The 18,303-nt window shown below is 40.0% G+C and overlaps 1 protein-coding gene across 1 annotated transcript; it reads left to right on the top strand.

Annotated features, from left to right (window-relative positions):
• The first annotated feature begins 10,287 nt into the window (after positions 1-10,287).
• Positions 10,288-18,046, top strand: anxa13 (annexin A13). Its single transcript, XM_029457788.1, has 11 exons — positions 10,288-10,451; positions 11,477-11,552; positions 11,651-11,745; positions 11,864-12,034; positions 12,202-12,235; positions 13,542-13,621; positions 13,845-13,913; positions 13,997-14,098; positions 14,416-14,491; positions 14,768-14,880; positions 16,629-18,046. Exons 1-11 carry the CDS (start codon positions 10,437-10,439, stop codon positions 16,746-16,748), a joined length of 951 nt encoding a protein of 316 aa, XP_029313648.1. The 5' UTR covers positions 10,288-10,436; the 3' UTR covers positions 16,749-18,046.
• The last annotated feature ends 257 nt before the right edge of the window (positions 18,047-18,303 follow it).

Genomic DNA, 18,303 nt, shown 5'->3' with positions numbered 1-18,303 from the left:
ACAGGGGGTCTTAGCTCCCCATCGACTTTACAGTGAGATTTAGTTTATTGTTTAGCTGTCTGAATCACAACTTCACTGTTTTGGTTCACTCTCACTGCTTTCATAGAGTTTCTTTTGGCATGCTTGCAGCTGTTTTCCTCTTAAAAGCTCTATAAACCGAGCGAACACAAATGCATCAGCACCAAACAGCACAGACAGACACAGTAAGACACCAGCTGGTGATAGATGGTGGAGCATTTAGCAGCTAAAGAGCCAGATATTTTCATTCATCTGTATGTTATTAAAGCCCCAAAAACTTGGTTTCAAATCATGAAAGCTACCTTAAGTGTTCTGGACATCTTTGATTAACATAAAACATTCAATTGGAGTCAATTTCATCCTTCACCCAAACCAAAGTAGCGTCCACTAAAAGCCCCCCCCCTCCCTTGTTACTGGAGCCTGCAGATGGACTGTGACCTCCTCCTCAAAAACATCTGATTAAATTTCATTCATACAAAGGAATTTGATAAAAGTAAGTTTAAAAGACAGAAATAACGCCTTTGAAACCTCACTAAGAAAACAGCCACCTCGTGCCAGAGACACATCCAACATTCGCTGCAAACAGATTCCTCTGGATCTCCCGTGGTGCGTGTGAGAATGGACGTTTGTGCGCCTCTTTGAACGTCTTTTACGGGACAACGGGACACATCCTCAAGCATGGCAGGATATATTTTTATTCTTCAGACGGTATGTGCATGAATCACAGCCTTTTGTGGCAGGGCCACGTGGGTAGAGATGGACGGCGGAGGGGAGGAGGACGGACAGGAGATGAGAGGAAGCTCATCACTTTGGCACAAGGCAGCATGCTCCGTCGCTGACTCATCCGTCTTTTAGATGCAGGGGCGGTAAGGAGGGGGACGGGGGTCGTGGTGGTGGGGGTGGGATGTTGAGGACATGTCATGTGTCATGGTTGACTCATGATTTACAAATAAGGGCTGTGTACGTGGGGTGCACACATGTGGGAACACACGCTGTAAAACATCATTACAAAAGCAGAAACAGAAATCATGTAGTTTTAATTTAGAGTTCAGAGTGTCATATTCTTTCTTTTGTTTTTACTTTGGGTGAACTGACCCTTTCAGTTATCACAACCAGAATTACATTTTCTCCTGATTTTTGAGAGAGCCTCCTGTGATGCTCTGTGTATTGCAGCACCTAGTCTTGTAATGTTTGACCCCAGGCAGTAGGCAGATAGCCTCCCACAAGGTCCTGTTCCTCCATCCTCCGAAGCCACACTCTGGTATGGACTCCTACACAAAGCTTTCCCTGCCTCAATGGTGGCTTCATCATTAGATGAGCCTCTAGTGATGTGAGCATGACTCACAGAGAGCCTCTGTTACGCTCCTCCTCCGCCACCACTACCACCTCCACAACTGGTAGCAAATCCACAATGCACACATTAACTCATTCATGATTTTGCAATTCAGCATCCAGGTACACACTCACACTTCAATTACTTACGCATGAATGAGTCATTTTTTTGTCCCGTCAAAGATTGTCCTTGTTTGACGAACAACTGGAAACACAACTCATCAAAACCTTGAAACTTGCGTCACTCTGCTGCGGTATTATGTAGGTAGATCAGTTATTAGCACCTCCACGGATGCATACTGATGCATGACAAGCTAGCGTCGTGTGAAAACATCCATAAACATGACTTTCACACCTTTTATTCACATATTCTGAACCTTAAACTTTATGTAAATGTTATTTCCCAGCATGAAAGGTGCCAATATCTTTAACACGATGCAAGGAACATCATTTAAATACTGAATCATTGATTTAAGTTTGTTGGCATCAATTTTATTACATCCAAAAATAGGGCAATTATGTCACAGAATTTGACAGAATATGGTGAAACACTGGTAAATACATAATGATCTTCAGAAAGAGACAAATAAAAAAAGCAAAATAAAGACAAGCATAGGCTTTCATTATACACATTAATAATAAAATGCCACACTGGCTCCAGCGTCTGAAATGCTTTTTCTTGTAACAACTCTAGAAAGGATCAAATAACAGTGTGAAAGAAAAGTCTCGAAAAGCATGACGATACAAGAAAACAAAAGCTAGGAATCAGGTCGGTGTTTACTAATGGGGGAAGGAGTATCAGGTGTGGAGGACCTGGTGAAACGAGGAAGACTGGTGGGTGGGAGAAGAACAGGGTCTGACATCCGCAACAAAGGCTAATGTAAAAGAAAACAGCATAAACAGGGGGATTAATCAAATACAGATGAAGTAGCAGATGGGACACATCGGGCTTAATTGTTGTGAACATTTGTCACTATTTTCTGACATTTTAAAGACTTAATTTTCAGAAAAAGGAATGAATAGAGTAATGGACTATGAAAACACTTGCAGCCCTATACAAATAATAATAATAGAATTACTCTTACCCATCTCAGAAACACACTCCTTATGAATACAATTAAGGTCTTTTTCAGTCATTCTAAAATAAGATGAGCCATGTGGCATCTATTCTACAACGTGATTGATTGCACAAAATTATCATAAACTCAAAAGGCTAATAGGCTATTTATCTCCCTGGTTGACAGGATGAGGCCAGTTTTGGCTCCTCTGATATTGAATGACCAACCATTACGGGTAATGGCTTTGGCCCGGACCGATATGCAGTATTTTTGGAGAGGAACTCAAATATTGGCAATCAATGTTGTTATTTGGGTTACTGAAACCTGAGATGACGTTAATCACTGGTCTCCTCCTCTACAACCGGGGTTCATTAGGTATTTATGAGTTAAATTATATCTAAACTGCTTATCCAAAGTCAAATGATACCAGTAAGAGTGACGAACGGCCCTGTAGAATACAGTTTTACAGTCATTATCTCTGCTGCAGACAGTAGTGCATACAATTACTTGAAATCAGTGTCAATTACAGACATGACACGAGGTTATGAATTTCCTGTAGCCGCTTGTAGGAAAAAGGAGAGCCTTTTCCCCAACTGTGAGTCCTCCGTCTCTCCTCACATTGTTGTGATGAACCGCTGGAGTCCGGTGACACCTCTTCCAATTAGGGAAGCCTTTCAGCCACATGTGCTGAGAGAAGCACATTTCTCAGAGAAACTCCTGTCAGACAATATACTGTTTATTCCATTTTGGCAGACAAAACACACACACACACACACACACACACACACACACACACACACACACACACACACACACACACACACACACACACACACACACACAGTTTTCTAGACTCTCTTTCATTATCACTCTATATTTGTTTCTTGATTGCGCAGGGATTAATGTGTCAGTAAAAAACAACAACATTCTGTTTACTGGAATTGCTTCACAGGCTAGCCTCCTCCCAAGGGTCTGGATGCAATTTAAGGGACCCCCAACAAATGAAGAAAGTGCGGAAAATGAGAAAAAAATGAAAGGAAGGTAAAATTGATGGGAGCTGAGATTGGAATTTCACTGGCACCTCGACTTCAAATGTAACACAACGATTAAGAAAAAGTCAGGTGAAACATAGATTTCACAGACATGAGCATACAATACATAAAGAATACTGAAATATATGATATAAATATAATATCAACCCATGCTAAAACCATAAGATCACTAAAATATAATAGTCATCAAGCGACTTTGACTAAAATAAAAACCTTCAGTACAATATAATTGTCCTTCTTTAACAAAAAAAAGTATATAGTATTTATTCCCTACTTTCCCTTAGTGACATATCTAAAACCTCTACATAGCCTAGACACATAAACATCATCTTTCTTTTTAAATAACATTACATAATGAATAACATTACAAGGAAGTATAGCATATGACCAAGAAAACTTAAGAAAAATGTACGAATGTAAAGAAATCTGTTTATAAAATTATACATTTCCTAATTTAAATCATCAGCAAAGTACATAATATTCCTCAAGACTCTTGAGTCAGCAGAACAAGAACCCGCAGTCCATTCCTCAGCAGAGGCGACGCACGGCTCGGCCCCGCCCCCTAGCGGCGGGAGAACTAACGTCATGACGTCCTGAGATGATGACGTCTAATTTGTCGTCGTTCTGCTGATTTTAAATGTCTACAAACTAATTCACCGTCGGCTCCACGCTGCGTCATTTTGTTTTTCCGGTCTATCTTTTCAACTCGATCCATCACATCAACGGTAAATATGTGACACCAGTTAAATACTACATGTCGCACTTTGGGCTCAATTAAACGAAAAATCTGAATTTTTATTTTTCGGAGATGTCAGTCACGTGCTGCAAAAGAATCCCGTCAGAATCCAGGTCAAAAGTCGCATTAATAAAGCAGTTATTGTAACGTGCATTGTTATGCAAATGCATTTGTTAAATTGTTGATGCATAACATATATCTGTTTACCAATCTGAAGGGAAACCATGGAATGTGATGAGAAGTCACCTTCACATGTGTTAAAGTGCCCAGCAGAATCAGAGATGGTTTGTAATGGCTTGTTAATTTGTAATGTCTTTGCATTCATGTACTTGGGGGGGAAAAAAGCAGCTGACCTTGAAGTGTCAGCTGACAGACATTACAAGCTGCACGTGAACTCACCGTCTGTTCCATTCCACCCTGCTAGTTATACTTTGAAAAAAGAAAACACATCCAATAAGCTTTTTTTCTCCACATAGGTTTACTGCATTGTTACTAAACTTTGACTCCAGTTTCAAGTATGTGATGTTCTGAGAATCTCCACAGGGCGGGAGAAATGTGGAGGTGACGAGTGAGGGGTCCAGCAATAAGAGGGTTGAGTTGACGTTGGGGGTGAAAACACCTGAAATGTCGATTCAGGCTTTCTTCGTGTTTTTGTCAGGACAGTGAAGCCTGCATGTGAGTGACATACAGTTGTTTTAAAACTAAAGATGTATTTGGTAAGTAAATCAGATTATTTCAGGGCTCGTCATCACAGTAATGATGAACATGAGGATGATTATGGCCCCATTCATTTTTTAATTTTTTGTGCTAAAGCAGAGGCATCACAAAAGGACAAAGGCAGATCCACTCATCTAATAATCCAATCTGTTTTGATTTTAGGTGCAAAAATGGCCTTTTTGACACTGCTGTAGCTCAAACACAGAGTACAAAGCCCAAGGCCAGGACGCCGGTGAGTCACAGTCATGCCGACGTGTGTGAATGAAGGCTAAGTGAACGTTCATTCAGTAAAAAAAAATAAACGGGCTTTCATTTGACGTCATCGGTCTTAATCACTCAATTATAGCAATTTCCAGAAGGTAACTGCTTTATCTTCACTGTTTCTGCCTCCAGGTAGCATGCAGACTTCTGACGGAGGGGAACGAGGCGGCCTCTCTCAGGGATCAATGTGAGATCATTCACACACTGTTAGTTGTTCACTCTCAATCATTTTAGCAAATAGAAATACATGAATCATACTCTGCGTGTGTGTGTGTGTGTGTGTGTGTGTGTGTGTGTGTGTGTGTGTGTGTGTGTGTGACGGTGTATTCAGGATGTTTCAAAAATATGCAAACGATAAGATAACACAGGGACAAACAAGATAAGTATATCATTTAACTTTACTGCAAGTCAGAAGCCTCAGAAGACAACAACATAAGTATGTACACTATGTGGCCAAAAGTATGTGGACATGATATAGTTTCCCCAGTTTGGTTTTTAGACTTCGCCCTGACCTCAAAGAGCGTTGGTCCTGGATCATTTGGTGCCCGCGGTGAACTCTCTCTATCAGCAGGAAGTGGAAAAGTTAGTCGACTAGACACCTAATTGGTCATCTCTGCTAAACAGTGGTGCTTCTTTGGGGAGAATCTCAATTTTACAGATCTGTCGATTTCAAATCAACTAATGGATAAGTCGACTAAATCTTATGAGTGTTTGTCGACGAAGAGTTTCTTGAGTCGATGGACATACACCTTGTTAAAGCAGCAAATGGAAACCCATGGTGTTGAAATGAGATGTTCAACAAACACACTTGGGTGTAATGTTGGGGCGTCCACATATTTTTGGCCAAATAGTATTTTTTATATAATTTGCTCAATAGCTTCGCATGACAATATCCTGGTGGAAGTTTAAAGACGTGAAATGGTCGAGAAAACATTGTCACCACAAGGTTAATTTAGGAGCTTCTTCTGGTGCTTTTGGTCATATTGCATGGTCTTCATCAGCAGATGGAGTTTGCCTGGTTGTCATGAAATTGGTCGACGTTCAAATTGCCATTTTTGGGGGAAATTGAAGATGTGAAATTTCTATTTTATATTACCTTTTTATAAGGGAAATCATTTAATATGATCGAAAGCCACTTAATGAAACTTGTCTTGAGGTCATTCTCTCAACTGCTGCCAAGAATGAACCTTTTGAAATTCAACATGTGAATTAGTATGAGCTGGCATTAGCAGATGCAATTGCTTCAATTATGGACTACAAACATGCACAATGACACACACACACACACACACACACACACACACACACACACACACACACACACACACCTCCACTCATGGGGAGCCTGGGGGAAGCATGAGTTTGCAGTCACAGCCTGAGAGTGAACATGAGTCAGCGTGATAGTACAACTTATTATGAGTGGGCCTCAGTACAGTGGGAGCTAAATGGATAACTCATAGAAAGGCTCTTTGTAGGAGACTGTCTGGGTTACCAAATAGATTTATTGATTTATGTTATGCGAGTCCCTGCTCACTCTGGGCCATGCTATTACGGTTTGGAATTGTGAAACATATTTCACCAAAGAGGAATTTAGGTTTAACTCGTGTCATTTAGACCGTGTTCAGAAAGGGCTTGCATTTCACAATGTATCAAGAATCAGAAAGAATGTTAAAATAAAATGTAATATTGTCAGTGCATGGATCAAATATAATACTGTGGATACTATTATGGCTGTACTGACAATTGTTTTACTTGTTCGATGTATCAATAGGTTATTTGTTTGTCTATAAAATGTCAGAAAAACTTCATAACATTACTTAAATTATGAATATATTGATTAATTTGATGTTTCTAAACATAATTTGAACATATAAATAACACCTAACATCATTTCAGTTTAATTTAACTGTTTCCTTTTTTCTTTTTTTCTTTAGCTCGTCTGCCATTGAGTGTAAGTTTGGCAAGCACCGACCCCAGAAGGACCTCTTCAGTCCATACATCCATCACTGTATGAAGGACAAAAAAAAACTAGGTTGACAAATCCCAGAAAAAGCCCAAATCACACTGTGTTAGTCCTTCTCTCAAATACGTCCTGACTTGCCCACTGTGGCTCTCAGCTCCAAACTCATTGTTTCCTACTTAAGATAAATAGGAGTAAGATGATAAATCATTTCCTGGAACAGTTGGGAGCTGTAGTTTTTAGAAAGCATTACTCACACACGAGTTAATTGAGAATTTGTTAGGGACTATGTTCAGCAGAGGATTAATACACGTTTTGTGCACCAGCAGGGTGTATGTGGGATTGGCCCAGAATAAGTGTTCATCCTAATGAAGAAAGATGTGGTCCAGCGGCTTACTGATTTGTTTTTAATCAATTTTAGACAACAATGGCTGTATATGGCGCATCGGAATAAGACGTATCAGGCTTGTTAGTAGGATATATTCATAATTGTTTTTTTCTTCATGGGATTTGTTAACAATAATGAAAATATAGATTCTTACCATGCCAAGGCAAATTTATACTGTAGTTAGTGAATATGACCACTAGATGGAGATGTTGATCCATATTTAGCAGTGTTCATAACGCGAACAGGTTGTGCTGAGATACAGTTTCTTTCAGGGAGAAGCTTCGATGTCAGCTGCTCAACAGGACGAAGCCCCAACATTGAACACAGAGTCACCTAACATCTTCAGAGAGGTCATACTTCATCGTCTGTCCTCTGCAGAGAGAAAGCAGACATTGCTAAACTTTCTGTTAATATGTGTCAAATGTATTTCATGTTTCCTTTTAGGGAAACAAAAGCCTGTATCACCGAGACCTTAGCCTGCAGGTGGAGGAGAGGGAAGAACTGGTGGAAAGAGAGAAAATGAGAAATGCTGTTGATGAGCGAAAGGTTAGTTACTTTATACCAATAATTATGTTCATTTTGTTAATGTATTAAGATTTAAAATAAAGTATTAAATGAGCCTCTGATTCCTTATGTTTATCACAATTGTCCTACCATCTGCAGCACAATGAGACCATGCAGCACACCGTCTGGGGGATGCCAGGAAGTGGTGCCCCAAACTACCACCTGGGCACAGTGAAACGGAGCAAAAGCCTCGACAGGGCTGGGATCTTACCCCAGGAGCAGGTAAACAATGCACTGTTTATTTTCCCAGCACTGTTTCCATGCAACAAAAGCCTAGTGTACTCAGAAGGTCTCCTGATCGCACTGGCTTTGACCCAAAATAAACTGCAGCAATGCAAATGTTTTTGTAACAAATGAGGATTGTGGTGCTGTTAACATGTCATGCACATCACTGCCTCTGTAGTAATTGAAGATATAAGCGGCAGCACAGTGCCAACATAAAAAAATAGAGGTAAAAGTTTTACCTTTGAGACTTGAGCCTCCTGCAGAGCTCTGCTGCCCCAAACTGTTTTTGTAACTACAACTCCATTCTGACCTCCTTTTCTAGACATTGCATTTGTCTTGTTGTAGCTGAAACTCAAACCTCTGTCTGTGGTTCTTAACAGTAGGAGCTGGTCAGACTCTATACAAGTTGTGTTTGAGGTCTAAACATGAGCCTGGGTCCTGTGCCAGCATAACATTACAGGCTGTTTTTTTTGTGCCTGCGCTCCTGAATGCTGTCTTTGTTTCCAGATCCGTGATAAAGGCTTTAGTGGGACCCCCTTCCACCGCCTGTGAAATGAAGACGATAACATCCCCAGCCAGGCAAATAGTACTCTCTGCAGCCAGCGAGACATTTGGGCTGTTTCAGCAGCAAAATATCACGGAGGCAAAGAAATACTGAATGTAAATAAACGTGGACAAAAACACGTGAACATGAGCGTGAACAACTCGAGAACACTGAACAAGCGAGCCTTCTATAGCAACGGCATGTGTTGCTACATGAACAGGTGCCTGCAACAGCAACATGTTCCACTTTGCATACCAAGAATGGACTCATGGCCTTCATTGGTTCTTCCCAAGGAATGTGTATTTAAATCCTTTTAGGGCAAGTCCAAGTCAGCGCTCAAGTTTTCATAAATCATCTCTAGTATTGATTAAGCTCCGAACATAGTGGATCCTACAGTTTCCATAATGCAACACTACAGCCATGAGTTGTACTCTCTGTGGGAGTGGTATTAATCTTCTCATAAAACCCTGCATCGCTTATTGCAGGACAACATGTCCAACAACTGAGCTGCCTGACTGAAAACAACAATGAACAAGAGTTTTAAAGTTTGACACACACACACACACACACACACACACACACACACACACACACACACACACACACACACGCACGCACACACACACACACACACACACACACACACACACACATTGCAAAGTTTGATCCTCCTTTGCTGGAAAGTTTGAGATCAGCCTACACAGATCAGTGAAAATGTTTGTTTTCTACTGATTTCTAAATCCTACTGATCAACTGAATATGTTTGTTACTGTAAGTGAGTCACATCTTAGCCTGTGCACTGCTATAAACGGCTACATTGTTTGAATAACCAATTTACATAATTTGTCCCTTTTCAGTTAATTTCCATATAATTATAAAGTAAAACGAGATGAATCATCCTTGTGTAATTGCACAGCTAGTACGTGTGACGTTAGCAAGCGCCTAATTGGAACAGTTTTACTCAGACACGGAATGTACACGTATTTAATTTTCATAGGCTAAAGAGCCTTATTGTGGAGGGCAGCAGCATCTCCGCAATAAGACCTCAGTGGGTGAGTATGATGTAGGGACAGTTATAAGGGACAGTAAAATACCACTGGTTAGAGCGTAGGTTGGTAATTATACTGTGGAGCACTAAATTGTACAGATGACATACTTTTTGGGTTGTTGTTGTCACATGCAAATATTGTGCACCTTACACATTAATGCATTACTAATTATAATCCAGTGACATAATATATATTATTCTGAAATGGGACATTCTGCATAATGAGTACTTTTAAGTATTTTTTGGAGCTATTATTTTTGTACTTAAGTAAGTTGTTGAATGCAGGACTTTCACTTGTAACACAATATGTCTTCACCGTGGTATTGCTACTTTTATTTAATTAAAGATCTGCGCGTGTCCCCCGGATGTAAACGGTTAATTCGACGGACAGTGCAGCGGGCCGTGGTGACGTCACACGCTGGTTTCAACTGCTTTGGGCCGCAGCTTGTATCAGGAGAAGAAGTATCACAAACTACTCTGCGACTTTTCCCCAACAGATCACCAGCTGCAGCCGGAATAACATCCTTTTTAAAATGGGCAACTGTCAAGTAGGTACCGTTGTCTGTAACGGAGCGTGCTATAAACGCGTAGGTTAAGAGTAATGCATCAGCAGATTAGTCTTCTCTCTGAATGTCTAAGCGATAGTTTTGGGTTGACGATTAAGGATCAAGGATCGAGATTAAGAACCAGGATAAATGTTAAGATTCCGGTTGTAATTTCCAATAAAATACCGAATGTATTGCTTATTTCACAATTATCGAGCACTGTAACGCCTATATTCCTCCGTCAATTCCTGCGCACACCATACATCGGGATTAATCTCTTATTATTTCAACTGAAATGCAACGTAATGGTGTCAGATTTATAATACTTGGTGTTTCTTTAAATGACACCGTGTGACAGACAGCGGTGTCTGTGTCTACGCAGAGGAAAGGGCCACTCCCCTGCGGAATTGATCACTGCTCCGTTAGACGTGTATGCATGCATGCATGCGTGGTGCGTGTGTGTGTGTGTGTGTAGATGCATGAGAAGGGCTCTGTATGGTGCGTGTAAAGGCTACAGTAAAGTCCATACTGCAGAGATGGGAGAGGGTTTCTGTTTTTTTTTGTTGTTGCTGATTCTGTGCTCATTTTTGTTTATTGTTTTCACCTCATTGGCAACTCCTAAGAGAAAGAGAAAAACACTTTTTAATTTTCAAACACAATCATTACATGACAATTTTGTCAATTGTTTACATTTGCCTTGTTATGGCACGGAAAACATATTCAACTGGTGATATAGTTCCTTAGAACTGCCTCTCAGACCCCTGCTGGCCCCTGGCCCACACTTTGGAAGCTGCCAGTTATTCATGCAGCCCCCACCAAGTTTGTTTAAAGACTTCTGGCCCCAAATTCCTCAACCAAAGCATTGTGTCATCGTCCTCCCCTCCCCCATTGGCCAGCGTTTCCTTCATTACTATCATGCACCCCTCTGATCCTCATTTATTGAAACAATGATCAGTTTGATATATCTAGATTATTATGGGAAGCTGTTTATGGCTTGTCAACATAACACTCATCTGTTTTTCTCTCAGCCCACAATCGTGCACTATGAGGATTTTGATGTCGTAGCTGACATTAAGGCTATCCGCAAAGCCTGCAAAGGGTTTGGTGAGTTGGAAATATTGGTGAATTCTGGTAAAGTCTCTGTAAGAATTAAATAGTTTTGTCATTGTGCCGCATCTGTTTTTGTTTTGTCTTCTCTACAGGAACTGATGAGCAGGCCATCATTGACATCCTGGCAAACCGCAGTGCAGCTCAGCGTCAGGAAATTAAATATGCCTATTTTGAAAAGTATGATGATGTGAGTGTCAACAGACCTTCGTATACGTCTTTACCAGAACAACCATTTAAGTTATTGTTTAAAAATATATTCAGTTTCTGCCCCTTTCTAACCACTAAATGATTTATCTCTGTAACAGGAGTTGGTGGATGTGTTGAAGAAGGAGCTGTCGGGGAGCTTTGAGAACGCCATCCTCGCCATGCTGGACCCGCCCATCGTCTTCGCTGTGAAGGAGCTGAGGAAGGCCATGAAGGGAGCGGGTACTGACGAAGACGTCCTGGTGGAGATCCTCTGCAGCGCCATCAACTCTGTTAGTCACGAATCAAACACATTAAATATACACAACAATTAAGAGTTAAAGTGGCGTTACGGTCGTATGCTTTTATCACTGGCATCACAATTTATAAATCAGTTGTAGATTTTTTAAATATAAAATATTCGTAATTTGTATTCATTGTATGTAATTGTTTCCCACAGGACATCGCCATGTTCAAGGAATTCTACTTTCAAGGTAAGCCATTTACAAAAGGAACTTCCTTGCCACATACATTACTTGACGTCCACCCATCCATCTCATCACTATTTCCCTTCCTCGTATTATGAACTCTGGAGGAAATGGCTACGGGTGACTCATTAGGATCTACATATGCCTACAGTAGGCTGCTATTCTTGACTCTTCATCCATGAAATGCACAGTCACACTTTGTTTAGTCAAGGCCCATCCTGCTGCGACTTCCTGTTCATGATACAAGTGCTGATAACTGATTATATTTACCATAGACTGTAACTTCGTCTTTACTCTTTCATTTCTCAAGGGATTCTTAGCCATCAGTGGAAATAATGCTATAATTCTTCTAAATATAATAGTTTCTCATTGGCACTTTCTTGTAAGGCATTCTAAAAGGTTAATAATTATAAACTAGTGTATGAGTGACTGGGGCAAAGACACTGCAGATGCCTGTGCTCAGCAACACAGTAGTTAGCTTATCAGTCAGTTAGCTGGTTGTCGTTTGCTAGCATGTTGGTAGCCTCTTTGCTTGCTAAGGCCAGATGCATCATTTAGCATTCTGCTAACATAGCTAGCTACTATATTAATTTTTAACTGTTACTTTATGTGTATGTTGGCTAATGAATAATTAATCTGATGTAATCCCCGTGGGGACTTTGGTTGATCTTTCACTTGTGCCGTGATAGTTGAGTAAACTATTGAGTGTCCATTAGCCTGTATAGGGCGTAGTGAATACATGAACAAGGGAACAACACAGTCCTAGTCTCTACTTTTGTAAATCCAGTTTATTTTGTCACTGTACTAATCCATTTTAAAGTACCTTTTGTCTAGCCAACTCTTGTTATGCAATCTCATTGTTTTCTGATTTGTAATCACTATTAATTGAATTTGGTTGCAGAACATTCTCAGTTATCGGAAATTAATTGTTTTTTGGTGTCAGTGAAGTAAATGATGCTTTCTTGATTAAAAATAGTTAGTGATACAGGAATCCATCATTAAAGAGGCTAAGATACAGGTTACACTAAAATGCACTGCAGTCACAGGACTTGAGGTGTTTGAAGAAGGAATTTAGATCAGACTTGAAACTGTAGGATAATTGTTAACTTAAATGAACAAGACTGATTAAGGGAGCGTGGGTACAGCAAACAATTATCAACATATTAAACACAGACTGCGCTGAACATGACAAACTTGTGTCGGATGGTACAAGAATATCAAGGGGTGGACTTCACATTTAAAAATTGAAATTTAAAATAAACTGTGTAATTTGTCGTTTTATTTGACCCTTTTTTTACATTGTGTCTTTTAGTACATGAGCGTGATCTTGAAGCAGATATCGAGGGAGAAACAAGTGGGGATGTAAGAAACCTCCTCACTGCTCTATTGCAGGTAAGTGGAATTTCTACTCCACATGCGTAACTGAATTCCTCCCGTCTGCTGTACGACTGAAATCGAGCTCACTCTCCCTTTGCCCAATCAGTCCCTATAAAAACACACACACAGGCCACAATTCAGCCTCTCATTAATAAAACAGAGGCCAGATACAGTTACTTCAGTTGGACAGAAAAGGCCTCACTTGACATCAACAGTCATCGTACTCTTCATCCTCCAGGGCAACAGAGATGAGAGTTACGAGGTGGATGAGGATCTGGCTGAGCAAGATGCTACCTGCCTGTTTGAGGTACTTCTCAATGTAATTCATAATAACCTCATGGCGGATTCACTAGTCCTGAACAATATTAATATTTTCTGTATGTGATTCAGGCTGGTGAGGGTTGTTTTGGGACAGATGAGTCCACTTTCACCAACGTCCTGGCTTCCAGAAATTACCTTCAGCTCCAGGCCACCTTCAAGATATATGAGCAGGTAGGTTTGGGTGTCGCACCGTCCACAGATAACTGCTGTGATATTGCATATCAGTTCATATGACCTGACAGTTCATCTTCAGCTAGCATGTTAAATGATCTGGTTTGGTGTCTTTACATTACCCTTGAGAAGTGTTGTTGCTTCTCGTGCACATGCAGACAGACTTTAATCTTGAGAGCTACGCTTTCTTGGGGCTTGAAAAAATGTCCTGAACATCTTCAATTATAGGATTAGGAGGAAATTATGGACCTGGAAAATGAAACCACTTTAAGGCATTGCCCAGTGCTTTGATTCGACTTGCAATTTTCTCTCCACAGCTCGCAGGAACTGAAATCCTGGATGTCATTGAGAATGAGACTTCTGGGACACTGAAGCAATGCTACATCGCTCTTGGTTAGTATGAAATACACAGTGTTGAATATTTGAAGTACGGTATGCTCAGTCTATGGCCTCGATTTTGATCTCTGATTAGTTTTATTGTCTAAGAAAGATGACTCCAGAAACTCACATTAGGTCACATTACAATTGGACGACCCGCACAAAGTCATAAGCGTAGAATATAATAACGTGTACAGATGAAAAGTGTTGAATAAACCGCTTGTATGGAAATGTCCACACAGGATAAGCAGCAGTGGAATTTAATGAAGGCCTTTCTTTGCTCTCCTCCAGTGAGAGTTGCTAAGAATCCTCAGCTCTACTTCGCCAGACGTTTGAACGACGCGATGGCAGGAGCGGGCACTGATGAGGGCACCCTTATTCGCATCATTGTGTGTCGCTCTGAGGTAATTGTATGAAAACATCAATAGGTGGAGTCTGTGTTTACTTACACTGGTTACTGGTTACTGTACAATCTGTGTCATAATCAGAGATCTCTGTCTGAATGTCTGACCTGTTGTTGTTGTCATAGTTTTTTTTTTACAGCAAACAACTTATTTAGACTTGTAGAAGCTACTTAGTGCAGACCTGCGCCAAGGCCGTTTCCAAAAGTGAAAAATAATGCGTGTATCCGCCCCGGGATTCAGTTCCACACCAACATTTGATAGGATCTACTTTTGCCCATGCTAATAATAATAATAAGCTTTATTTGTATAGCACCTTTCATACAAGAATTGCAGCCCAAAGTGCTTCACAGCAAATACATAACAATTAGTACAAGATTAGACAGAATAAGAGCATTTACAGTACAATAATCACAGTGTTGATGTAATGAGTCAGAAGTACCATTATAAAAATAGCAGAATTAAAATAACATTGGAAATCATGCCTAGTTTCCGTATCTGTGCCGTACTTAACGACCCTACTGCCGGGAAATCACATTCATCACACCATTCTTGTAAATGTTTTAAACTGTCAGAGCCATATTTTTAAAGCATGAGATCAACAATGGGCCCCTGTGGCCCTTCAACTGCTTTACTCCCTTCGGTTAATTAAAGCCTCTTTGATCTCAGGTTTTTCAAATATACACACTCTGAAATTTATCTCAGTTACCTTTACACATTCAATGTTAAACCAGGCATAGCAAACATTTATGAAATTCATTTAAATTAGTTTAAAATATCCCCATTAAAAGGCCAAAGTAAAAAGATATGTTTTTACTTTTGAAGATATTGAGCGAGCTTGCCTCCCTAATGTCTGCAGGTAAAGTGTTCCATAGCTTTGGTGCATAATTGCAAAAGGCTGCATCCCCGATGTTCTTTTGGATGTTTCTGGGAACATTTAATAAACCAGTAGTGGATGATCGTAATGTTGTTGGGGGCACATAGTTTATTAGAGAGTTGGCAGTGTAACTTGGTGCGGTTCTGTTTAGGGCTTTGTATACAAGAAGGAGGACCTTAAAGTAAATTCTAAAAGTTACTGGAAGCCAGTGTAGAGCGGCTAACACTGGACTGATGTGGTCTCTCCTCTTGGTTCTAGTCAGCAGCCTCGCTGCAGCGTTTTGGATGAGCTGAAGTCTCTCCGTTGTTTTTTTTGGAAGGCCGGTAAAGAGTGCATTACAGTAATCGAGTCGCTTGAGATAAAAGAATGGATTAGTTTTTCAGCATCCTTTTGACTTATAAATGGTCTGATTTTAGCTATGTTTCTATTTCTATATTTCTAAGGTGGAAGAATTATGTTTTTGTCACCTTGTTTATGTGGGATTTAAAGCTTAGATCTGAGTCTATAATAACACCAAGACTTGTAACTTCAGGTTTAATCAAAGGAATAAGTTTCACCATGTTATTCAGCATCATCTCTCTTTTTGTTACAGGACCTACTAGTAGGATTTCAGTTTTGTTCTCATTTAAATTTAAGAAATTATTGCTCATCCATTTATTTATTGCTGACAGACAGCTGGTGATGGAGTTAATAGCTGTAGTATCATTTGGTTCAGCAGAGAGTAGGGCCAGTATTACTTTACTTTTCATTTATTTAGATTTTACACAGGTTTGAACAGGCGGTAAGGGAGAAGAAAAAAAAAAAAAGGAAAATGATATCATGTATGATGAGTTAAAAGGGAATATAAAAATATATATTTTATTCTTATCAACAGTATGACTTGGAGACCATCAAAGAAATGTACCTGGAGAAGTACGATGTGTCTCTGAAGGAGGCCCTGAAGGACGAGTGCAGCGGTGACTTTAAGCGTCTTCTCCTGGCTATCTGCCACTGAAAGTCTGGGAGCTAAACAGCGCAGACGTGGAGAACAGAGGCAGAGACAGCAGAGTATGTTTATACTGAGGGCGCTGCTGTTTTCTGTCTAACACACTAACTCTCCATGTGATACTATGTAAGGAGGAGGGAGGGTGGAAGCGATAGAATAATTAACCTCGCTCATGTCTTGTCCAAAATCTGAGTACCGGTGAATTTGGGTGGCTCTCTTTTTAAACTTTTTCCACAGACATTAATTACAAAATTCGCATTGAACTGGATTGATCCATTTGTCATGTGTCTGTCATTTACTGCCCATTTGTTAGTCAATTTTTTAGCTCCAGTTCTTAACACCTGTACCAGCATTTACAAAGTGGTGAGTAAGTCTTAGTCACTGTAAACAAGCACCAAGATTTATACATTTCCAGGAGCCAACTGTCGTCACACTGATGCAATTACACTGGGTGGAATTAGATCAGGCGGTGTGCGGCTTGAAACTTGTTTGTACACTGGGAACAATCAGCTATGGCCTCAATATATATTTCTGCTGCTGCATGTACTAATGCAATGAGACAACAGCGTTACATTATTACCGTCATATAAGTATTAATCTGTTTTAGATCGAATCATTATTTATTAGTGTTTGATTTATTTCTATATCTTTCACCCTCCGTCCCCCAAACTCAGTGACTGTTGTACTTCACTGCAGTTACAACTAATGCAATCACTCCCGTGTGTCCATGTTTCTGCTTTTAAATGAAGAAATGTGAAAGTTTGAATTGAAGGAATTGTAGCTGGTGTTATGAAGGATTTGCAAAGTTATGTGAATGGATTTTATGAATTTTCTCATTTGCAAAAGAGAATATATATATTTCAGCGGTTGCGTATTGAAAGATACTGTATATTGATTTACAGTGTGTTGCATTTTTATCATCTACAAAAACTTGACAAATCCAAATACACCTCACCTTGTTATATATTTTTTGGTATTTCACGACTAACACAGTAGAGTGTTTAACATATATTATTTAGTTTACTGTTTTAGGTAGGTCAGAGGGTATGTGAGGAGAAGCATGTAAGAAACATTCAACATCTGGCCAGTCTGATGTCTTTCATTTGTGTGTCTCTATAAGGCAGCTGAAATGTGTTAAAGGTACCACTATTGTAAACATTATGCAACAAGCTGAGTAGATGCTCAAGTGAACTGCAGGGCATGAAATAGTTACCCAGGACATCAGTGTGAGCCGTCGGACTAGTGTTTGCCTCTCCTATAGCCAAAGAATTTTAGTCTAACTGCAAATAAAGTTCCCTATAACGTCATCATGTGTGGTTTTATTTGACCTTTGACTATCTTTGATACTGAGGTGATGAAGTAATGTACATAAATAACCTGTGTCCACTAATCAGGTCAACATGATTTCCATGACAACCTTATCAAACATTCAGTGGCTGTCTGTCAAGAGTATAGTCCAAACAGCCACTGAAGATTGTGGACTTCACGTTCAATGAACATTTGCTGCTTTCAAGTAGTGTCGGAAATATGCAAATTCAAAAATGAATTCACGTGTATATGTAAA

Source organism: Cottoperca gobio, chromosome 20 (genome assembly GCF_900634415.1).
Source record: "Cottoperca gobio chromosome 20, fCotGob3.1, whole genome shotgun sequence".
Lineage (NCBI taxonomy): Eukaryota > Metazoa > Chordata > Actinopteri > Perciformes > Bovichtidae > Cottoperca > Cottoperca gobio.
The sequence above is the reverse complement of the archived record's forward strand: the minus strand, read 5'-3'. Positions and strand labels throughout refer to the sequence as shown.